The sequence below is a fragment of the Ursus americanus genome, chromosome 9 (assembly GCF_024610735.1).
Source record: "Ursus americanus isolate L20-20 chromosome 9, mUrsAme1.1.p, whole genome shotgun sequence".
Lineage (NCBI taxonomy): Eukaryota > Metazoa > Chordata > Mammalia > Carnivora > Ursidae > Ursus > Ursus americanus.
Genome location: NC_142135.1, coordinates 35,135,625 through 35,159,178, shown reverse-complemented (window position 1 = coordinate 35,159,178; position 23,554 = coordinate 35,135,625). Strand labels below are relative to the sequence as shown.

General features: G+C 39.5%; 1 protein-coding gene across 2 annotated transcripts; it reads right to left on the bottom strand.

Moving 5' to 3' along the window:
- Nucleotides 1-6,458: 6,458 nt before the first annotated feature.
- PABPC1 (poly(A) binding protein cytoplasmic 1) lies at nucleotides 6,459-23,256 on the bottom strand. 2 transcript variants are annotated; one of them, XM_045805857.2, is made up of 15 exons: nucleotides 22,554-23,256; nucleotides 19,029-19,222; nucleotides 18,707-18,822; nucleotides 16,472-16,611; nucleotides 14,820-14,914; nucleotides 14,356-14,493; nucleotides 14,063-14,158; nucleotides 10,937-11,209; nucleotides 10,622-10,712; nucleotides 9,912-10,022; nucleotides 9,672-9,826; nucleotides 8,923-9,007; nucleotides 8,349-8,479; nucleotides 7,655-7,776; nucleotides 6,459-6,904 (listed from the first exon to the last, which is right to left on the bottom strand). In XM_045805857.2, exons 1-14 carry the CDS (start codon nucleotides 22,744-22,746, stop codon nucleotides 7,684-7,686), a joined length of 1,911 nt encoding a protein of 636 aa, XP_045661813.1. In that variant the 5' UTR covers nucleotides 22,747-23,256; the 3' UTR covers nucleotides 6,459-6,904; nucleotides 7,655-7,683. The 2 variants fall into 2 exon arrangements, with proteins under 2 accessions (XP_045661813.1, XP_045661811.1); XM_045805855.2 differs by having other exon boundaries at nucleotides 7,683-7,776.
- Between the last annotated feature and the right edge of the window lie 298 nt (nucleotides 23,257-23,554).

Sequence of the window (23,554 nt, the reverse complement as noted above, 5' to 3'; positions counted from 1 at the left end):
TTCTTTCAGCCTTTATTATAAGGCAGGTCTAGTGGTGATGAACTCCCTCAACTTTTGTGTGGGAAAGCCCTTATTTCTCCATTACATCTGAAGAATAATTTTGCCTGATAAAGTATTCTTGGCTGGCATTTTTTATCTTTTAACACTTGGCATATGTCCTTCTACTCTCCCCTGGCTTGTGGAGTGTAAGAAATCTGCTGATAGCCTAATGTGGTTGCTTTGTAGGTAACTTTTTTTTCCTCCCTGGCTGCCTTTAAGATTTTTTTTTTTTATCATTGATTTTTGAGTTTCATTATAATGTGTCTTGGGGAAGGTCTTTTTGCATTGAAATAATAGGATGTTGTTAGCTTCGCAGATGTGTATGTCCAAGCCCTTTCCTGGGTTTGGAAAATTCTCAGCTGTTATTTCCTCAAATAATCTCTCTGCCTTCTTTTCCCTCTCTTCTCTTTCTGGTACACCAGTTTTTCTGTTATTTGCCTTCCTGATTGAATTCGATAGCTCCTGTGGTATTTCTTCACTCCTTTTAGATCTTCGTTCTCTCTCCTCTGGAATTGAATTATTTCTATATTCCTGTTCAAGTCACTTATTCTCTCTTCCATCTGGTCTGTCCTGTTACTGATGCTCTCTAGCACATTCTTCCATCCATTCATTAAATTCTTGAGCTCTAGAATGTATTGGTTTTTTAAATAATTTTAACCTCTTCGGTAAAGAACTCTGTTTGTTAATTTTATTCCTGCGTTCACTGAGTTTTTTTTTTTTTTTTTTTTGTAGCTTGTTGCATTTCCTCATAAGAGCTATTGTGAATTCTTTATCAGTTAGGTCATAGTATTCTGGTCCTTTACATTCGCTGGTGGAGAATTATCATTTTCTTTTTGTGATAGTGTATTTTTTTTTAAGATTTTATTTATTTATTTGATGGAGAATGCACAAGCAGGTGGAGCAGCAGGCAGAGGGAGAGGGAGAAGCCAGCTCCTTGCTGAGCAGAGAGCCCTACGCAGGGCTCGACCCCAGGACCCTGGGATCATGACCTGAGCAGAAGGCAGACGCTTAATCAACTGAGCCATGCAGGCGCCCCAGATACTGTTATTTCCTTGGTCGTGTGTGTAGGTGTGTGTAGGGATGCATTTCTGCCTTTGCATTTAAAGTAGCAGGCACTTTAACTAACATATTATCTCCTCTTTGGTTCTTACATTTCAACAGGCTGGCTATCAGAACCCTTTCTTTTGTCTTGCAGACTGTGGTGCTATAGCTTGAGTTTGTGGTTTCTCCTTGCACACGGAGCCTGGCCTATTATCTGGGCATCTTCTATGGCTGCTGGAGCTGGCTCTTGGGATGCCCTTGGGAATGTACGCAAGGAGCCGACAGCAGAGCTGGGGAGGTATGGGTTTGGTACTTGGAGCACTGAAGGTGCCCACAGCCTGGTGGTGGAGGACCCTGAAGTGGAGTATTCCCACAGCTTTGGGGCAAACTTCCTGTTGGTCTTGACAAACACATCAGATAATGTTAATGCCCTTTGATATCCTTATCTGCCTCCCTTTCTCCTTCCTCCCTGCAAGTCATAGAGGTCCTTCCTGAGAAATCTGGGTGCTGCTGGGAGAGAAACAGGTTTGTCTCGCACAGCTGGGGTAGCCAGGCGTTCACTCACCATTTCCATCTCCTCTGCCATAGAGGTTTCTCAAAGCCCAGCCCCTCGCAGGGTCACCGTGCACAGGTGGGGCTGCCCTGCTTGAGTTCCTCCCTCTCCTTTGCATCCAAACCTGTGTCTACCCATCTCTGTCCTGTTCTGATGGCAGGATGAAATTTCCCCTCCGGAGGCTGGACTTCCCCACATTCTGTCAGTTGGTTTCTGCCCAGTTTTGCACTCTCCAGGCTCTTTTTGTTCCCCCATCACAGGGTATGAAGGAGGTTCACCAAATCCCTTGGATCTGTAGCCCTTACTAAGGACCTGTTTATTTTTGGGTGCACAGGTGGGCTGGTGTGTCCCCTGGGGTAACCTGCAGAGGCACTTTTGCCCAGTTATGGATGTCTAGTTGTCACAAAAGGGGAGAGAAAAGAGGAATGACTTAACATTACCATGATTCTGACATCACTTTGAGACCGTGATCTCTGACACAAGACAAAAGCTATGTTTAAATGACAAGAGAAAAAAATTCCATCTTTAAAAAGTTATTATCTATTCACATATTGATAAAAGAAATACACAGAATTCCTATCTGTTGAATTTTTTCAACGTAAAGAAAGGATTAGCAAGAGAAATAAAAGCTACATTAAAGTAAAAGCTAATAGACTCAAGTCAGAGAGCCTAGAGTTCTAGATTTGGCTTTGCCACTTACCAGCAGCATGTGTTACTTAAAACATACCTAATTTGTCGGAAATTTCTTCTTTAGCAGCAGCTCTTGGCATTTTATCAAACGCATTTCTTAGAAACTGTTGAGAAAATGTTCATACCTTCCTAATTGGCACAGAAATGCAATACAGGGGTCAGAAGGTTAATTTCACAGGTTTAAAAAAAAAAACCTCATGATAATTAAAAGGTTTTGATTAAATCCATTTACCAATTCCAAGAGAACCTAGAATGGAGATACAAACGAGCTCAGAAAAACCATCACAGGGCTGCTAAAAGAAATGTTTGATATTTCCAGGCAGTCCAAGATGCTCAGAAGGAAGGAAAATATTCTGATTTAGAATTTTAAGCTCAGCTTCGTTAAAGACCTTTTTCTTCTAAAGAGTTTTCTTTATTTTTCTTTTTCTTTTATTTTGTTTGGCTGCCCTAAAGTGTGTCAAGAGAAAAGCATCTTTGTTTTGGCTTCCTACCATGTGCTTTGATAGACCTGTGTCATGCCACCTCTCCCTGCCCCAGGCTGAAGGTAAGCTCAAATACCTGCTTTTTGGGAACTTCACTTTTTTTTTTTTTTGGTAGCTTATAGGCAGTTTACCCAGAGTCTCGGCATGAGCTATAGAGGGTCTGGATTCAAATTCCAGCTTCACCATCACTTACTCTGTGCTCTTGGGCAAATCCCTAACCTTCTGAAAGCTTCGGTTTCCTCTACTGTAAGATGGGAATATAGTACTGAATCTCACAGGGCGGTCTTAAGAATAATAGTGCACGTGAAGAAGTCACTCGGTAAGTAAACATCTGCACATGCTCAATGTTAGCAGTTGCACTTAGTGATTTGAAAGCAGGCATCTATCTCATTATTAGAAAAGATTTCATGACTTTTCATGCCCCTGCCTGGAGACCCCCTCTTCTATACAGCGCCTGGCCCTGCTCCCTCTCAGTGCGCGAGCTCCATTCCTCAGCAGTTCACCATTTTCGCCGTCTGTCCTAATCATCATGCGCCAAATTAACAGGGCATCACAGCTGGTATTGTAAATCAAGTCACCAATGTTACTGAAAATAAAATCTACTCAAGTTTAAAAATTGAAAGGACATGTCTTTGGCATTCAATTTAGTATCAACTCATTCTATATTATAAACACATAATGTAATTTTTTACTTGGGGGTGTACATTGGAAAAAAACCCATCATCAACCCTAAATCCGTCTGCTCATATATACCTTACCAATGGTTATTACTTGTGGGATCGTCCCCCCAAAATACAAATATTCTTGACGTCTAATGTGAAGGACTTTTTCTCTACAGAAAGAATGTTAGACTAATAAATATCCCATGTTGTTTCAAGTTTTCTGGCGATAATGTCAGGTAACTAAGTAAATTGCATGTTTTTCTACCTTTGTGGATAAGACCATCTTTTCTTCCCCCCCAAATTTGCCATGATTGTGACGGATTTGATAAAAAGCTAGGATAACCCCTAAAATTTGAAATTGGGTTACCCTCTAATTCTGCCATGTAAATGCTTAACACTTGCAACTAGGTGGTTTAAAAAAACTCAGCAACATCTGAAAGTTACCAAAGTGGTAACTAAGAGCCCTTAAATGTAACCAATTGGATTGTCTAACTGAAGATGTTATATACACAGGAGAGTCTGTATGAAGCCTAGAAAAAGGGCAACAAAAATCCACCATAGCTTTGGCATTGTCCAAAGGTGTGGCTGTCCTGACCAGGAGACTCGATGCATGCACCAGATCATTACAGTTTAATGGTATAGGCCAGTGTTCTGACCCAACTCCACCCACTTTGCTTCCAACTTCAACCCGACTTCTGATTCACTTTGTTTCCAGAACTGTTTTATAGGGAGAATGTACTCATTAAACCCAAGTATCCAGGTCCTCTTCAAAGTCATTTAGTCACTGCAAATAATCTGGGACCATGGTTTTACATCAAAAGGTTAAGAAAATTTCAAAGTACTCTCCACAATGTCACTCGCTTGGGATCCATTAATTTGATGGAAAGTAAGTAGAGTCAGACGGCATTCTGTGAAACAAGATACATTACCTTAGCTTGTTTTACCCACGCAAGTCTTCGGGTGCATGTGGAAGAAAAGGAAGATTCTAGGCTAAAGTTTCCAATTAGCCTAGATACATCCAGTATCCACAGAAAAATGCCACCGATCAATTTGAAGACTTCCAAGGCAGCCACAACAGGCTTTAGAAAGATGTACAGTAGCACGTCGGCCGTCTTACTGTTTCACTTCAAACCCCACGTGAAATTAGGTGCTTTAAAATAGAGCTCATAATCTACAATAGTCTATCTTTATGAGATACAACTGGCCTTCATTAATTGTGGCTGTTACAACGTTCTATTAAGTCTTGCTAACAAAGTATTGGCAAATATTGAATCATTGCTCCTAGGGGAAATAGGTACCTGTAAGCCAGCCACATTTTCATCAATATATCCTTGCTTTACGTGTTCCTGTTTAAAGACACCTTATTTAATATATAGTTAACCTTGAATAGCCAACAGCTCTGTAACTTAGGCCCGAATGAAGCTTATCTACCTTCCTGAATTTAGGGACACCAGACAGCACCTAAACACTATGCTTAGAGCGATTTCAACAGCACAATCACCAATCAGAAAAATTTCAAGAACATGGCACTAGATAGACCTCAAAAACAATACTTGTTTATGGTATGAAAGTTGAGAAAAGGTTAGCAGGCTTATTCAACTTCAGCTGGGAACGTGTTTCAACTCCAATTTTCAGTGCCATGTTGGCAAATGACTGTAAAGGCATGTGAATAGATTTTGGGGCTGTAAGTAACTTTCGGTGAGTAGATGAATTTGCAAATATATAATCAAATGACCAACTGTAGATTATTTTTTCCCTAATTCCTCCAAGCAGATCACAAAGGTCTACTTTATACTTTTGTTGGTTCCTCTCAACAGATATGGAAAATTTGCCACATCTAATAAAGACCTTCCAAGAACAGATGGGGATTATAGATCTTCTCACACAAGAAATCCCAGCTATGCAGTGTACAAAGCTACGGTCTATGCAAATCCTACCTGCTACCTCAGATTTTGGAATATAAGGGTGGGATTTTACGGATACAACTTCTAAGATGTCTCAAACTAGTCTCTTCCTTTAAAGTCTCAAAGCTTGAACCATTTTGTATTCATATTTAACAAAAACAGTATACACTTTTCTGCCTTAAAGCATTGAAAAAAGCTTTCATGATGACTAAGAGAGATTGTTTTCATCTAAGTGTTCTGTCAGCCTCTTAGAAGGTAAGTCTATGTTCAGACAAAATACAAAAGAATTAGAATGCCTACTGGATGTAAGTATTTCAGCCATGGGGGTATGTGGGGGTTAATATGTGCACCTTGAGTTTCAAGAGAAGCAGCCGAGCTGACAAGCATTAAAAGCTTCACGCAGATAAGGAGGACACGCTCATGGTCATTGATTTTGGATTATTTGCTCCTGAAGAGCTGGTGCTGAAATAATTTTATCATGGTCTTAATCACATGTGCAACTCAGAAAGCTTAACTTTGGTAGTGTATGTGGAGAATGGAATAAAATTAAAACTAGACCATTCTCAAACTGCCAAGAATAATTTTTATGTAGGTGACTGGGCCTTGCCCCCCGCCCCCATCTTCTAAATCCATCCCTTTAGAGGTAGAACCCCCAAATACTGACTTTTCACAAGTACTTTAGGGGACAAGGTATTAGGAAATGAAGTCACAATCATCAATGATCAAATTACAGATCTTTTCAAGAATAAGGCATAAAACTAACCCTAACTTTAGGAGTCGCTGCTGTTACTGTTTCACACCATATAATGAGGGTTTAAGCTAATTAACTTCCAGCTTAGAAACCTTAATATAGTCAAACTGGCATCATCTCAAAAAAATAAATGTTTACAGACAGATATACTTTGGTTCAAGAATTCACATGGATATTTAAATTCATAAAACAAATTGGAGAAATTCTTGTGCCCCTTTTCCATAAAACCATGAGACCGTTCAACTTTTTCATGAGGTTCTTCTGCCAGTTCCAACTTATCACCTATTTGTGCAAAACCAATTACAAAGAGAAATAAAATACCATAACATCACTGTGCACTGTTTAAGGAATTTTTATTAAAGCAAGAATTTTATAATCCAAATTACGTTTCCTTGCTCAGTTATCAATTCTGTTATTTAAAACAGAAGTGACATTCTGAGCTAAGCCACAGTAAAGAATTACAAAATTAAAGAAAGGAATGCTTTAAATTTTTGTACTTTGCTGAAAATTCTTTTTCCCAGGGTCTATAAAACATTAATTTGTTTTTATATTTTACTATTTTTTTGTGGTTTTTTTTGTTGTTTTTAAATCAATAAGTAATCTAGGACTAGCATGTTTGCTAGACCTGGCATTTGCTCGGTACATAAGGTTCAAAGTTTCCTTTCCTTTTTTTATTTATTTTATATTTTGCAATGTTTTTTTTCCATAATGTTTAAGTTTTTCGATGTTTAGATATTTTTCTTCGGTGAAGCATGAGTTTCTTTTCGTGGTCCCTGATCAATCTGTGAATACGGGAAGAAAAAAAATGTAATCATCAAACTAGGTAAGAGGCTAGAATTTCATGATTCTTAATCATTACATAAAGTGATATAGCTGCTAGTTATTGCTATACTGGCAATCATATTACGATATATAAATGTATCAAACATAACACTGCATATTTAAAGTGTATAGCATGCAAATGGCCAAGTACCAACGACAAAACAAGATGACCAATACTGGTACTTGTCAGTAGCAAATTTAAAGCCCATGGCCGAATTCAGTCTGCAGCCTGTTTCTGTAAAGTTTTATTGGCACACAGACACAGCTATTCATTTATGTAATGTCTAGGAGTTCTTTCACCCTAAAACTGTAGTAATTACAACATAGACAACATGGCCCACAAAGCCTAAAATATTTCCTATCTGGTCCTTTACAGAAAAGCTTTGCCAATCTCTGGTCTGGGCTACACAGCTACATTACCCCATTTCTTGGAAGTAATGAAGGGCAAGAGTGCAGACCTGGGCACTGTCAGTACTGCAACCCAGGGAACGGTCCTCGGAAAGTAAGTACACAAAAAGCCAAGTCCATTTAATACAGAACATTTGATGGTGCTTGGATTTAAAGATTCAAGTCAATACCAGGCTAACAGGTAAAATTTCTTTTATTTCTATTTCTACTTCTCTTTGAAAAGTTAGCAATATATTTGGATTAATGGTAAAATGAATTTTTGCAGTTTCAAAATATGCTCAAACCTATAAAAACAAGCTTACAACAATAAGCCCAGAGAGGAGCGCTCACTTTAAACAGTTGGAACACCAGTGGCACTGTTCACTGCTTTCTGGGCAGCCTCTTTAGCTTGGTGGGCTTGTAGTACGGCTACAGCTTCATCAACCTAAAAAAGGAACAAATTGGCTCTGAAAAGGAGTAACTAAAAGAATTTCAAATTCGCAACATATAAATGTCCAACAGAGGCAAACTAAACTTTTCCTCAGATGCAAGTGGAAAGAACTGCTTTCAAAAGACATTTCAACTGTGTCCATATCCTTCTGGGTTCCATTCCCCCACTTTTCTAAAATTATGAACCCTCTTGCACTTACTTCTTACTCTCCTCACCAACCACCCCCCCCAAAGTTGAGAAATAACGGCAAACATCTCTTTCTTCACCAAAGCAGCAGCACAGCTAAGACCGCACGGATGCTGGAGCTCAACTGCCTGCAGGTGAAACTGAGCTCTGCCTTTGACTAGCTGTGTGAACACAGGGCAAATTCCCGACCCCCCCCCCCATGCCTGTTTCCCCATGTGTATTACAAAACGGGGATAACAGCAGCACAGGTGGTGGTTATTAGAATTTGTAATTAAGATTTATAAAACTTAGAACTGCACTTAGTAATATTCAAGCTTTTACAAAAAGCCCTGGAATACATAGTGTAAGAGGCTGTTAGATAAATGACAAATTTATATTACTTTAGAACGGAGAGACTCTGGAGACTCAAGCATATGAAGAAGTTCTGAATTATCAATCTCCAACAACATGCCAGTGATTTTACCAGCAAGAGTAGGGTGCATGGCTTGAATTAGAGGAAAGAGCCGTTCACCTAGGAACAAAAACATACACAAATTCCTTCAGTCACAAGAAGTGTGAAGACATCCACCATTATTAAAACTGGGTTGAAGAACCTGACTTTGGATATAGCAAATAGAGGTCAACCCCAACCCACCATTTTGACACTTACAAAACTATCTACCATAAGGCAATGAAGTTGTTAATTCTGTGCTTGAAGTTACTTTTTCATTTATTGCAAATTCCCTCTTCCAAAAATGTAGTGGGATCCATGGCAAATAATGCCCTATTATCCTAGTCATCAAAAGCAAAATACTTAATTAAAAGCCTGGAACACTATTAAGAAGTTTAGCAGACATGCCAACTCAGACCAGTCCTGCAACCTCAGACCTGCTTTTGCACCTACAAATGATAGCTGGGTATCTTCCCCATCTTCTGGTCAGCCTGTGACTGACCAGGTGGGACAAAGGCACTTACCCAACATTTGCTTTTGCTCTTGAGGAGGGGCAGATGCCAACATGGAAGCAGTCAAAGGCTCCTGACCTTGTACGTGAACAGCAGGCTAGAAAAAAATGGGCATTTTCCTAAGTTTAAAGTACAGAAATAGGGGTGCCTGGGTGGTTCAGCCAGGTGTCCGACTCTTGATATCAGCTCAGGACATGCTCTCAGGGTGGTAAGATCAAGCCCTGTGTCAGGTTCTGTGCTCAGGAGGGAGTCTGTTTGGGATTTGCTCTCTTTCTCCCCACCTCAAATTTTTTTTTTTTAATTCTTTTAAAGTACAGAAGTAATGGCACATACTCACTAGAAAAATCACTAAATGATGAAGACTGCACTACAAACACGAATAGAAGCTGAGTCCATCAGAAATACAGCCCAAGGTAGTCTTTTCTACCTGCAATATTCTTTTGAGCTTTACTTCTATTACGTTCATGACAGTTTTGCTCTCAGAGTCAAACAGGGTGTGCTAACCTCACAAACTGGAGGTCATCCTTTCTTCCTTAAAACTGTGCTTAACAAAGCTTTCAAAGCACACAAATAATTCAGGATAAGGAATGCTGAACGCTTGTCTGACTCCCACAGTATAAGACATATTTACGTATGGTCAGTTAATGGTACATCAATTAGCAAAATGTTCTGGATAGCTTAAGCTCTCAAAACACAGTAGTCTTTAGCTTCTTTAACTGCAACCAAGGACTGCCATCTTTACAAAGAAATGAAAGTCCTACCTGCTGCATGGTAACTTGTGGCTGTGCATTAAGATGTTGTTGAGGATTGCGAACTCCCGCAGCGTACTTATACTGGGGGACGGTGCGGACAGCAGGAGTAGCTGCGGCAGCGGCAGCTGCGGGACGTGGACCCATTGTCTGTGTTGATGTGTTAGCTAAAAAATAAACATGTGGTTTTGTACTTTTATCTTGATTTTTCAAATTGGAAATCAATTTGTTACAGAAAGTGTTAAGACTTACCAACACGCTGTGTTGACATGACTCGTGGAACCTGTGAAGAAGCTGGTCTCATAGTACTAAATGGTGGTCTAGGAGCGGCTGGGCGGATAGCACCGGGCATATTTTGGAATGCTACATTTAAAGATATGAGAACATAAATTAACTGGGAAAAAACTCACTGAAGTGTTCAATGCTTTGTTAGAGCTGAGGTCTGAACAAAGGAACGAAAGTGACTAAATGTAAATATCATGTTTTAAAGCTTAGTCTCTTACCTGCCATTTTCCTGAACTTCCCAGATCAGAGAATGAGTACATAAAAACATTCAGAAGAACAAGGACTTACTATCTGAATATGACACACAAACCTGGTTCCAAGTGCTCCCGCATTATAGCAGCGGGCCACAAGGCAAGGCTCAAAATGCCAGGACTCTGATGCTCACACATGGACCAGGATCTTTTAGAACTACTGCCTAACCAAATATGAAATTAAGAGTGGCTCCGGTCCCAAACTTATCATAAATCAAACCAGCATAGAAATTACTGTCTCAATAAAACAGGAAGGGTGAGGCATTTTAGGATTAAGAAAACACTAGGATCCCCAAAATGAACACCCATAACCCTAAATTATGAAAAGCAACAGTTAATATACTGTTGGAAAATAACAGCTAATTTGTCTCACATATATTTTTAGTCCAAATAATTCACAACCTTAACTAAAAACAAAAGGCTTACGATGAGGTCTGGCACCCTGAGCAGTCCAGCGAGGACTTGGTCTTAGTTGAGCAATTTGGCTAGGAGGATAGTATGCAGCACGGTTCTGAGTCTGTAGAAAGCAAACACACACATCAATCAGGTAAAGAAAAAAAGCAATAATGCAGCTAGCTCTATGTTCTCAGAACATTCAGCAAGTCCTTACACTCTAAGCATTTTTTCAAATTTAATCACAATTCACATGTTTCAATCTTAGGCCTTTACGCAGGGCACAAACACTAAAAATGACCAAATGTGAAAACCTGCGTAAGGTTTTTATTCTCTTCTGGATCGTACCTGTGGGATAGCTGCCATGAAGTAACCTGAAGGAGGTGCTGGCTGGTAGGGGTTGATTACAGGATTGGGCACAGCTCTTACACTCGCCATTCTCTGCATATACTGGTTAGTGAGGTGAGCCTGGCGCTCTTCTTTGCGCTGAGCTAAAGCTACATACAATGGCTTGGTGGCCACAATTCTACCGTTCATTTCTGTAACTGCTTTTGTGGCTTCTTCTGGGGAGGAGAAACATACAAAACCAAACCCTTTGCTGCGACCACCCTCCATCATAACCTATTAAAAGACAAAAAAAAAAAAAGTTAATTCAACGATAGAATGAGGCTCTGAGAGCATTACTATTACAATTACAGCTACTGACTCAAATAAGCAAACACTGTTAATGCTTTCATTTTTTCCCACAATTTTTCCTTAATACCTAAATATTAAGGGCAAGCTATGCACATGCAGTATCTCAGCCAAGCAAGAGAGAAAGAGGTAGGGCTAAGACAGCAAATACCATGTGCTAAGATTTTAGACTGTCAACAGAATATTAAGGTTTAAATATCTGAATGAGACATTCAAGGCCTCCTAAAATTGGACTCTTTAGCACCATTAAAATTTGACTTAGCAATTTAAGTTGACAAGATGCTTTATTCCTTGGTGGGGAAGGAGAGGCTGAATCTATTCCAGAATATCCGCATTTCAAAATAAAAAATTCACATTCAAGACCAAAAGTGCCATAAATATTGGCCAGGAGGAAGCTTTCAAACACTGAAAAGATTTTCTAAAGGAGCAGCGAAGAGATGCAAAGAACTCCTCACTAGCCGCACTATACAGAAGCACGTTCTACGACACTCAACGGTGCGGCGTAGCCCAGGAACAAACAGAACACCGATGCACAGTCCGATGACCTCCCTTACAGGTGGAATCAAAACAGAGCAACAAAAACAAAACTGAGCTCGTGGCTGCTGAAGGCAAAAGGAGGTGGGTAGGGAAAATCAACAAAGGTTTTAAAAAGTACAAACTCCCATCTATAAATTAATTCCTGGGAATGCAATTAATGTACACTATGGGGACTAGAGTACTGTATTACATATTTGAAAGTTCCTGAGAGATCTTAAAAGTTTTCATCACAAGGAAAAAAAAATTTAACTGTGTATAGTGATGGATACTAACTAGAGTATGATCATTTCACAATATATACAACAGAAACATCAAGTCATTATGTTATAGCCCTGAGTGTGTCAATTATACCTAGAACAAGACCCTAAAACACACCCATGCAGTCATGGGAATTCAGCATGTTGAAGTTAACTTTTAAAATAACCAAAGACTTTGCATTATATGGTACATGGTACATTGAGACCACTGAGAAGAATTAAGTCACATCTCTTATTCATATCACACTAAAAAATCAAATTGCCAAACATTTGATTCTGAATCTGAGCATAAAACACAAAAATATGGAGAAAGTAAGATGACAAAAAAACTCCCAAAGTCCTAAGTTAAAGACTGGGAGAGAATATTTACAATATAAAACAAAGGGCTGACATAAAATTAATCAATAAAAAGACAACCAATCCAATAAAAAATATGCAAACAGGCAAAACTAGTCAACATATGAAAGACATGTCACCACTGGAAAAGATGTATACCACTTTCTACTAAATTGGCAAGACTAGTAGGATTTTGTCCAGCTTTTTGGGACAATTCGGTTGTGTCAATTTTATTATATATACCCACTAACCAGCTATTTTATTAATTCTAGAACTTTAGAAATACTGGCATTTTTGCAAAGATATAGAAGAATGTTTATTAGAATGGTGGGTCTAACAGTGAAAACACACAAAGCAACCAAAATGTTTATCAATATAGGTAAAGTAAGTTATGGTATATCTACACAACGAATATTCAGCCTTAGCAAAAAAAAAAAAAAACCCCTCAAATGAATATGCAAATATGTATCTAGAGCTACTGTTAAGTAAAACTGCGAGTCACATAATCTATATAGTACAATCCTGGTCTTCTTAAAAATTGTTTATAAATCTATAAAAAGTATCTGGACGAACATGGAAGATTATCTGGGAAGGACACACAAATGGGGGATGGAGAGGGAAATCACCTTTCACCTTTGGTATTTTTTTCAGCAAGCATTATTAACATACGACCTCCTCCTCCAGAATAAACTCTTGCCAAATTTTCATATCCTTGCCACCAAGGAGTGACATTACAATCCACAAACGACTTTAAAAACTGATGCACAATATTCAACTTCAACAAACTTTGAAGTAACATACTAGGGATAAAGACACCCAGGAGTACATTCTAGCATATTCCAAGTACTCAAAAACATAGGCTAAAACACAAGGCCACCCCATCTCTTCATTTTTATTTGTATTCATCTAGCATGCCCCTAACATTTCCTAGCATAGAAGCTTCTTGATCAATGAAGTTACCAGGAAAAGATGAGTAGGGAGATCAGCCATTAGGTCATTCCAAGACCACTGAGTTTGAATTCTTTCTGTACTCTTGAGAAACTGACTAAAGTTTTAGACACTCCTCTCATACCCCAAAATACATATGCATAAAGCTTTACATACAGAGAATTCTTGGGACCATGGACACCAGAAAAAACACCTGGAACAGAGGTTCTTAAAATCCCAGAATCATACTGCTGTAATCATTCCTGATTTTAAGTGAAAGAAAATTAAAGTCTGACTCCCCAGAATGAATTGTGTAGGTGAATATAAATTTGCCCAGTAACAATTATAGCTCCCTAATAAGTTGCCACTTTTAACCAGGAAAATAGTTAAATAGAACCATGCATATTATGTGAGGCTCAATCACTAACTATGGTTAACGCAGCCTTCCTCAAGTAGAATTCAGAACTTGTCCCCTGCAAAAAAAGAAACCATTAAGTCTACAATATCTACTTCAAATTTGAATGTCTGTGAAGCAATGAAGCAAAAGCGTGATTTCCGGGGCGGGGGGGGGGGGGGGACGGACTGTTTTGGCAGGAAAAAAAACCCCTATGTGACTATTCATTTACAAAATAAGAAAAACACTCTGGCATATTAATGTGAAATTTATCTACGTATATCAACGTGCATGGGTTTTCCCCAAATCTTAAAGTATCACATGCTTTACCTTTGCACTAGTGATTGTACCAAAAGGAGAAAACTCTTTCCGGAGACGTTCATCATCAATACCATCATCAAGATTTTTCACATAAAGGTTAACACCCTAAAAAAAGAACAAGAAAACTAGAAAAGGAAAAAAAAAAAACCACAGCGGTACTTAAGTACACTTCCTAGTATTTTATCTCTTGTGTCTTCTCCTTTCCCCCTCACGAGCCCTCCAGTTACCTGGCAGTAACTGAAATGAACGTAAAATAGGTTTCCTCATCCCTATCTTATTTTGCTTGTCAATTAAAAATGAACCTGGTATCTGGTGATCCTATCTTGCTTCATCTGTTCAAATTTGCGCTTAAGTTCCGTCTGCCGTTCCACTTTTTTCTGAGCTCGACCAACGTAAATTTGTTTTCCATTGAGCTCCTTTCCATTCATCTCATCCACAGCCTTATAGAAATCACAGAAATTTTAATTACTAACTTGGAATAGAGAAGTTCATTTCTTTAACAATCAAGAAAATTTGTTAGTTTACGAATGCTAAAGATGGACCCATCACAAAAACTTGGCTTCGATGTTTTGGGAATATAGGTTACCAATTTATACCCTCAAAACTAATACATAAAATGCAAGTAATTCAAAACAATACATGTAAAATAGCCAATGTAATTCATGTACGTTTCAGCATGAGAACAAGGAAACCTTCTATCATCTCCCTTCTTATTATAAAATACAGGAAATCCATACTATCTTTAGTTAGTATATTTGAGTCTTACTTTCTGTGCATCTTCATGCCTTTCGAAGCTTACAAATCCAAAACCTTTGGATTTTCCACTTTCATCAGTCATTACTTTCACACTTAAGGCAGGTCCTAAAAAAATTTTTTAAATGATTCAAAGGTATTCCACACAACATTTAGTTTATACATTTCAAATTTCAACACACATAAAGCCATGAAAAAAATTTAAAAAGTTCTCTTCAAAGACCTTGGATTTCTACTAAGAAACTAAGTACTCTATTTCCTGAAACACTCCTTCCTCCATTTGAGGAGGTATATGGTTTAGACAATTGTTAAAGATGAAATTTTATTCTTAGTTCAAAACAGATTTGCTTCTTTTAGCCAACAATTTTGACATCAGAATTAAGAAATAACATTTTCTTAACCCTTGGCCCACTTGACTTTTAATTAAGAGTAGAGGGAATACAGGGTTTGACCCTTGGAAAGAGACAGTATCACTCGGAGGAAGCAGCACATATTTGAAGACACATGGCCCCAGTCCTCCCAAGTGAAAAAGACACTTAACTGAGGTGGGTATTATCTCAGGTACGTTGGGGCCAGAAAAGGTTAAAAATCACATTTGATTACAGAGAATATGGAAGATGTACGGGCACAGGTAGATTGTTTCTTCTGAATGTACCTCTGGTCCTAACGCTGTACTTCCAATCTCTATGATAAATAGCCAAGAAAATATTTGACAAATTTACTATCAGTGGTCACCTCACATAGCATTCATTTGGAATAACTGGTTAACAATATTCAACTTTAGAAACAGCTTCTAATTAAAAAAGATGAAATATACAAAACCAGTCACTAAAGAGAATTTGGAGTCAGATGCAAGACACAATTTATCTTTGTGCAAAAGGACAAGTTTTTTTGCTCAAAGGAGCAGAGGGTTCAACGTGGCATGCTAGATCGGCAATAAAAAAGTATTAGATTTCCTAATTCTGTATCATTTGAGGTGCTCAAAAAAACAAAAGCCACCTATTTAATAAGCTCAACAAATGATAAGGAACAAGCAAATCACCTGCTTAAGCGTTCTATTTCAAGTTCATCTTCTGATCATCTACAACTATCTAAAGTGAGGCTGGTTACACCTCACTGATTTAAAATTTAGTGAAGTTAATTTGAAATGCAAGGAACAAATTAAGATCCCATGGATTCAGAAGGCCATCCCAAGGAGATATCACGGGAATCAGGATCTCTGGCTTTGTCTTTGAATGTCATTGTTTCAAATTGCTCAAACATGAGGCTTTTAAGACTGGCCAAATATCCTAAAGCTGGCCAGCTTTCCTGTCCCATAACTAAAGACTGCATCCCAACCTAAGTTGGCTGTGTCATGTGCATGCCTCTGATGAGATGGGATCTGTAAGCGCATAAATGCAGCACAATTTCTTACTGTAGCATAACCTTTTAAAATCTGTTCCAATTAGGCAGTCATACCTTACTGTGCTAATACAACATTATTAACCTTTATTTATGTACTACCTTGTAATATAATGGACTATCAGTAGTTTAATCCAGATAACGACATTTTTAAGTACCGTATTAAGTTTCATTTCATTCACTTTAATATAAAGTATTAGCCAAAACTAATGTTGAGCAATTACTCAGAACTTTGAGTGTAAAAATTTAATTCAGACACATTACCAAACTTGCCAAAGAGATCCTTAAGGCGCTCATCATCCATATCTTCTCCAAAATTCTTGATGTAAACATTGGTGAACTCTTTTGCCCTAGCTCCGAGTTCTGCTTCTCGTTCTTTACGAGACTTAAATCGTCCAACAAATCTAATAAAATATGTAAGGACTATAAAATTAGGTTCTATTTTATTAAGTTCAGATTAATTAAGCCTGATGGTTGATTTTGTAATCGTTACTGATAATTTCAGATCTCAAATAAAGAGCACACTAAAAACACGTGCCTTAAGTGAAAAAATGGAAGCATAAAATAAGAACAAACCTCTTAACTACAAGAAAAAAGGAAGCAGTTTTTCTTCACACACACGTCCCTCCCTTCCTTCTAGCTAACCCAGGGTTAAAGAGATCATGCCTATCAATATAAATGAGTGCGAGCAACGCATGAACCATGCCAAGGAAAAGACACAAAAACTTTCATCGTTGCTACTTCAAAGTGGCCCTTGCACACTGTGATCTCCTAAAATGGAAATTTAAACTTCTGAATTCTGTACATAACAGCTTGGCAAATTTTCCTTGCAGCATTATCAACTAAATGTTTTAAAAATTTAGTTTTCCCCTAATATAAAAGTAGTACATGTCATTCAAGACTACTGCAATAGACGACAAAGTAAAAACCATCTTCCATGACAACACCCAAATCATGACCAACTTTCCCTACGTCTTTTTGCTTTAAGGCAGATACCTATGACTTTATTCCTTAACCTTCCCCACCCCACTCATACTGTGGTGCTTCTCCATGAGATTAGCTTTACAAACATTCTCAACAGGAACATAATATTCCATTGTGGATATCACAACTTTCTGCTTTTGTTAATAATGCTGGAACTTAATGAGCCTTTCTGTTATATGTTCTTAGGATAGAGTTGCAGAAATCATGGTAGTTCAAAAGGCACATAAATGACCTTAAGTTTATATATACGAACTGTTTTCCAAAAGGGTTACACCATTTTATACCCAAAACAGCAATAAATTAAGTCTTTATTTAATCTAGACCCCCCACCAATGCTGGACATTCTTCCCCTGCCCCCAAGCATGATGATGGGCAAACTGTAAGATATTTTCATTTTCTAATACTAATGATACTAAGTATTTCTCTCATTTAAAGATGTACTATTTCAAAAAAAATAAGGATATACTACTTCTAACAATTAGTCTTTGTAAACATTGTTCACATTGAGAAACTGCTGGTTTCTTAGACTTATATGGGTTCCTTACACATTACAAAGTCTTTCCTCAATCATGCAGTGACACAAAATTCAAATAGGTAACACCATGTGCGTAATGACCCCGTCATGTACAGACTGACCACAGCACTTGATGAAGTGATTTAAAAGAACCACATCTTAAGAGCGATGCAGTGGAGCTGTGAGAACAACCAAGCCCAATTTGTTATGCCGTCACTGCGGTTTACACAGCAACATGAACTCAGATCATTTATAAGATGACCTTACGGTTGAATCTGCCGAGATAATGAAACAAAATCCACTGGCACTAATGATAAAAAAATCTGAGATGTTATTTCTTTGGGCTCATAAAACCTGCAATTTTACAACCTGCAGCAGAAAGTCTCAGAGATTTTATCAGTGCCATTATACACAAAGTTTGCAATTTTTAAATCAAGTTTATCTCAGGAAAGATTAATTATGAAAATTTCTGGTTTAATTCTACTTTACCTTTAAATGGGTGAAGGAAGGTGAAAAGGTAAAACAACGAAACATCTTTAAACTCCATGAATAAATTGTAGTAGTATGGCCAAGTACAGGGCCAACTTAGACTGAATTGAGACCACTGGGTTTGTATCCCAGCTCATCTGCTGAACCAGCATTAAACACAGGCAAATTATTTTAGCCTCAGTTTCCTCAAATGTAAAATGGGCCAATGACTGCCTCAGGAATTATGATTAAGTTTCTGTCTGGATTCCTAGTTTTTCAACTATGCACTTATTTTGAAAAAGTTTTGTATCTCAGTATACCTATATTTCTTTTTCATTTGAATGTTGACCAATTAAATTGTTATTCTTATGTTACAACAAACAAGAAGAAAACACAATGATAAAATCTACCAAGATGTGGTTTACTATTTTCACTTCAGCTGAATCTCTTTAAGAGCACAAATGTTATTAACTTGTAAAATGAACTGGACTATTAAAAACAGATTTGAAATATGATTAACTATTTATACTTACACTTTGCGATCATTTAGAAGCATCCCATTCATTTTTTCAATAGCTCTTTCAGCTGCTTCCTGTGTCTCAAAATGTACAAATCCATAACCTTTGGAACCATTTTCATCACAAACCACCTAGGGAAAAATGGATACCAATTTTTCATTACTTGCTATTGATTTAGCAGTTTTTCCAGTGTTTAGAGAGGACTTGTTGGCCTCCTAGCCTGGGTATTTGGGAAATAAAGCTACCCATTAACAGATATAGCATGGTTGGTCTTTTAAGGAATAAATTACAAGAAGCTAAAACACTAGAAATGTTTACCTGTCACATTTTTGCTTACCTTACATGAAAGGATGTTACCAAAAGCAGAAAATGTATCATACAGTGCTTTATTATCAATGGATTTGTCCAAATTTTTAATGAATATGTTGCCCACTCCACTTTTGCGAAGTGATGGATCACGCTGAGACCACATGATGCGTACTGGCTTGCCCTTTATAACATCAAAATTCATGGTGTCCAAAGCACGCTCCGCTGTAAGAAAGACATGTTCAGAGTATTACTTCAAAACATTTATAGGCCACTAAAAATTATATAAATGATTATGGGGGAAGTGGCTGGCACACAGTCGCTCTACCTCTTTAAATTTCTAGATTGCCTGACCTTACCTCATACTAGTCTAGATTTAAATTGTATAATGCTAAAAAAGAAGATAATTATCAGAAACCTCAAATTTCCCATGTTAACAAGTGACACATCACCAATGTATTTCTGAAATAATCTTTTAACTACCATAAATTTAAATCCCCTTTTGGTTCCCAGTCAACATAAAACCAAGATACCCTTCACATACAATTTGCTTAATGAGCAATATAAGAGATATTAGGTAAGTGTAAATTATCCAGACTTAAAAGCTTTTAGATTGTTCAAGCATTTTAACTTCTTTCCTTATTACTTGTCAAAATCAATCTTTTCACTGCTTACCACAACCAATATTATACAAAAATTAGTTCATTCAAAACAAAAAAAACAGAAGTCCCTGGATTTGGGGGGCTGGGGGATTTCACTGACTCATGGCACAACTTCCTATTACTGTGTTAAAAAAAAAGAAAGAAAGACAGAAAAAGAAAAAGAAAGAAAGGTTATATCCATTCAGATCAAGATTTGAATCAGGCCCTCAAAACCTAATGTGAGGTTGGGCATACTTAGCTGTATAATGAATACAGAATTTTTGCAGTACCAGGTCTATAATATTCACAATTCACTCATTAAAGATTTCTTGACATATAAAACCAATTTTATCTCCAGTCATTGATTTCCTTAATAACTGATCATTTAATCAATTATTTCTGAATAATACTAGAAAATTTCAAAATCTACCCTATGATTTCAGGGTCTGTGGAGGATTGAATTATGTGCATCTCTACCACGAAGCACTTATTAAATAAACTGAAACTTTCCATGGAAAAATATATTCTTTTTTTTTTTAAGATTATTTATTTATTTATTCGACAGAGATAGAGACAGCCAGCGAGAGAGGGAACACAAGCAGGGGGAGTGGGAGAGGAAGAAGCAGGCTCCTAGCGGAGGAGCCTGATGTGGGGCTCGATCCCATAACGCCGGGATCACACCCTGAGCTGAAGGCAGACGCTTAACCGCTGTGCCACCCAGGCGCCCCGGAAAAATATATTCTTAAATAAAAAACAATAGTCCTAAAGGGGGGGAAAAACAGTCCATTTGAAGTCCTGAAACACCAATTTCTACAAATTCCATGCCAATGTAACTGTAAAGTTATTGAGCCACTTCTTTTTATAAATGAAAGCTCCAGTTTCTAGAAGATAGTGACAATCAGCTGTCAGCTCATTATCAATTGACCACACCTACTCAGCTCCCCTAGTTTTTCAGCTGACTTTGCTTGAGCGTCTTTTGAATGAGTCACCTCTTCCTGTTAAATTGGAAACTGGTCACTTTCAGAAGCTATTCTACGAGTCCATCAATGTTGCAGTTAATAGGAAAAGAGAAAACCACCAAAAAAAAGTATTTGGAAAAACAGTAATTTGTACATATAGAAACCAAACAAATGTAAGATGAAAAAATGCTATCTTCTTTTGAGCAGTTACAGTACTGGTACAGACTGAGAACATATACAGTGTACTGTACTGTAACCACGGTAACCTGAAGTTCAACTTTTCATATCACAAGAAATCTTAAAAATTGGGGTTTTGTTTTTATATTGTTATGCTTGGAAAGAATAACAGCCACTTCCAAAAGTTACATTTTATGGTCTTCAGGATTTGTTCAAGTTTTCTCTGTCAACTCTAGATTGTGATTACCTGCCCCAAAGTTATCTTCTCTAATCTTTACCTTTCATTCAGTGGTAACTCTTATCCAGAGTTGGGAAAAATTGTTATGCAGTGACATTTGGAGCCACTGCTTACAGAGCGAAAGGGCAGGACACCTGCAGTGCAGTTTTACAACTTCTGGCTCTCTGTCACTCAGTAGTAGTATGCCTAACCAAAATCTCAGTACTAACTTTCCCTAGCAAAAAGGTGATCATTAAGTAACTTCAGTCCTACTGAGTGAACTTAATTAAAAATTTAAAAGTAAATTCCTTATAGTTTATATTACTTAACATGTATTCAAGCAGCTTGGGGGAAAAAAGCAAAACCAGGCCATAAAATTGAGTTAATCTGACTTTTGGAAGTCAACTGATCCAAATATAAAAGAAAATCCTGGCAACTCATCATGCCACATATCTTATCTGTTTGCCAAATTTTGTTTTTGCGAACTGTTTAACTTCAAAATAAAAAGACAAGGTTAGCCACATTTTTTCCTCCATGAATTTCAATCTTACTCTATCTCTGTTATTTTGTTCAATTCCCCATGACGTACAGATATTCTGGACCACTTCAAAAAATAAAGAAACCTTTACTACTTGAATGTCATTACGTACAACGGCCCAGTCCACACTACACTGGAGGTTTACGGCCAAAATTGGTGAATACATTTTTTTTTAAAGGAAAACCTCTCAAAAGCACAGGAACTATTTCAGAAAGGAAAAAATATTCTGAATTACCAGTATTACGAATCTAATTTGGATTTAAAAAAAAACTGAAATAATCTACACTGCCTGAGAAAACAGTGGACTTCAAAAGGGTCATCCTCCACATCATCCTCTGCTCCCAACACTCTGCTGTTAATATTAGTGAGAAATGTCTGAACTCCGGGAAAACCCCAAATGCGCGTCTCACTGGTAATTTACATTTCTGGAGCCATCGGTTACTGACAAGTTATTAAGAATGGAATCAGAAACCTGAGCACCACCACATCACCAAATTAACTTTATTCTAAGGCCCTGTGGCTCCCCCAGGCGATTGGGCCAGTAGCAGAAACAGGCCTCGGGCCTGTGAGGTTACAGGGTTCAACACGTGGTATTTTTCGAGCACCGAATCGCACTTCCTCCGCGTCCCGGGGCGCCGGCAAGAGCCCGGGGTAGTGGGAGCGCCTCCACCTATTACCAGAGAAGGGGGCTCGCCTCCCAACGCCCCAGAATCCCGCGGCTACTAGCGGGAGCGCGGTGGAAGAACCCAATCTCACCCACCCTCCCGGCGCGTCATCACCCTAAAGTTTGAGAGCGGCTGAGGCCGAGAAAATGGTCGCAAAGGAGGAAGTGGCCAGGCGTGCGGCTGCCGGCAGCGCGTGTCCCCGTGGGCACGGGGAGCCGGGGTCCCGGCGCCCGAGCCTCTCCCCGTCGGCCCTCAAGGGGTGACATGCCCTCCCGCCCCCCTCCCCCGGGCCCGCCGGCCTAACCCGCCCGCCGCCGCCAGCGCCTCATGGCCGCCCGCCCGCCGGGCCCGGCTCTCACCGTCCGCCGGCTGCTGGAAGTTCACATACGCGTAGCCCAAGGAGCGGCGGGTGATCATGTCCCTGCAGACCCGGATGGAGAGGATGGGCCCGGCCGGGCTGAACTTCTCGTACAGCATCGCCTCGGTCACGTCGGGGTGTAGGTCCCCCACGTAGAGCGAGGCCATGGGGTAGCTGGGGGCGCTGGGGTTCATCTCGGCACGGCTGCCCGCAGGGCCACAGGCCGCGACCTTTCCGTGAGAGGAGGAGAGCGAGTGCTGGGGCCGGGGGCCGGAGCCGGGGGGAGGGGAGCGGGGGCAAGCGCAGAGGGACAAAAATCAACCGGAATCGAAAACTACTCAACGGCCGCAGAACGGGGTCGATCGGCTGCCGCTGGCTGCTGGCTGGGAAGCGAGGGTGGCGGTGTCGGGTCCGGGCAGCGGGAAGGCCTCGGTCTCTTGGTTCCTTCTTGGAGCTGCTGCGGGGCCGCGGGCGGGCGGGTCGGTCTCGGCTGCTTCACCGGGTTATTTTATAAAAGAGGAAGAAAAAAAAATAAAAGTCTCCGGCGGGGGAGACGCGGATTTTTTGTAAATTTTTTTTGGGTTTTTTAAAAGATTTTTTTAGATTTTTTTTGGATTTTTTTAATAATAAATGTGTGTTCCGAGCCCGGAGCACACACTCCGCACTCTCAGCACTAACCGCCGGGGAGAAGGGGAAGCACCGCCTCCTGCACCCTCTACTTATACCCCCCGCCGCACTCGCCCCGCCCCCGCGCGTCTGACGCGAGGGCCCTACGCGAGCGTCAGCGCCGGAGGAGGAGGAGAAAAGGAGGCGAGGGGGAGGAGGGAAGAGAAAACAGGAGGAGGAAAGAGCAGAGAGGAAGGGAGAGGTGGCGGCGGAGGCTGCAGCGGGTGTGGGGGTGGGGCTGGGGCGGAGGGGCGGGGCTTCTGCGCACGCGCCGCGGCGGGGGGCGGGGCCTGCGTTACGTATGGCTCGTGGGGGAGGGGAGGGCTGGTTCGCGGG

What these genes read in the sequence shown, in the direction of transcription:
- PABPC1 (XM_045805857.2), bottom strand. Translation starts at nt 22,746, where the DNA reads ATGAACCCCAGCGCCCCCAGCTACCCCATGGCCTCGCTCTACGTGGGG. An exon ending in GTACAATCACTAGTGCAAAG is followed by an intron (nt 11,210 to 14,062) that starts GTAAAGCATGTG and finishes GTCTTTTAATAG; the next exon opens with GTTATGATGGAGGGTGGTCG. An exon ending in TCAGGGTGCCAGACCTCATC is followed by an intron (nt 10,023 to 10,621) that starts GTAAGCCTTTTG and finishes CTTTAAATGTAG; the next exon opens with CATTCCAAAATATGCCCGGT.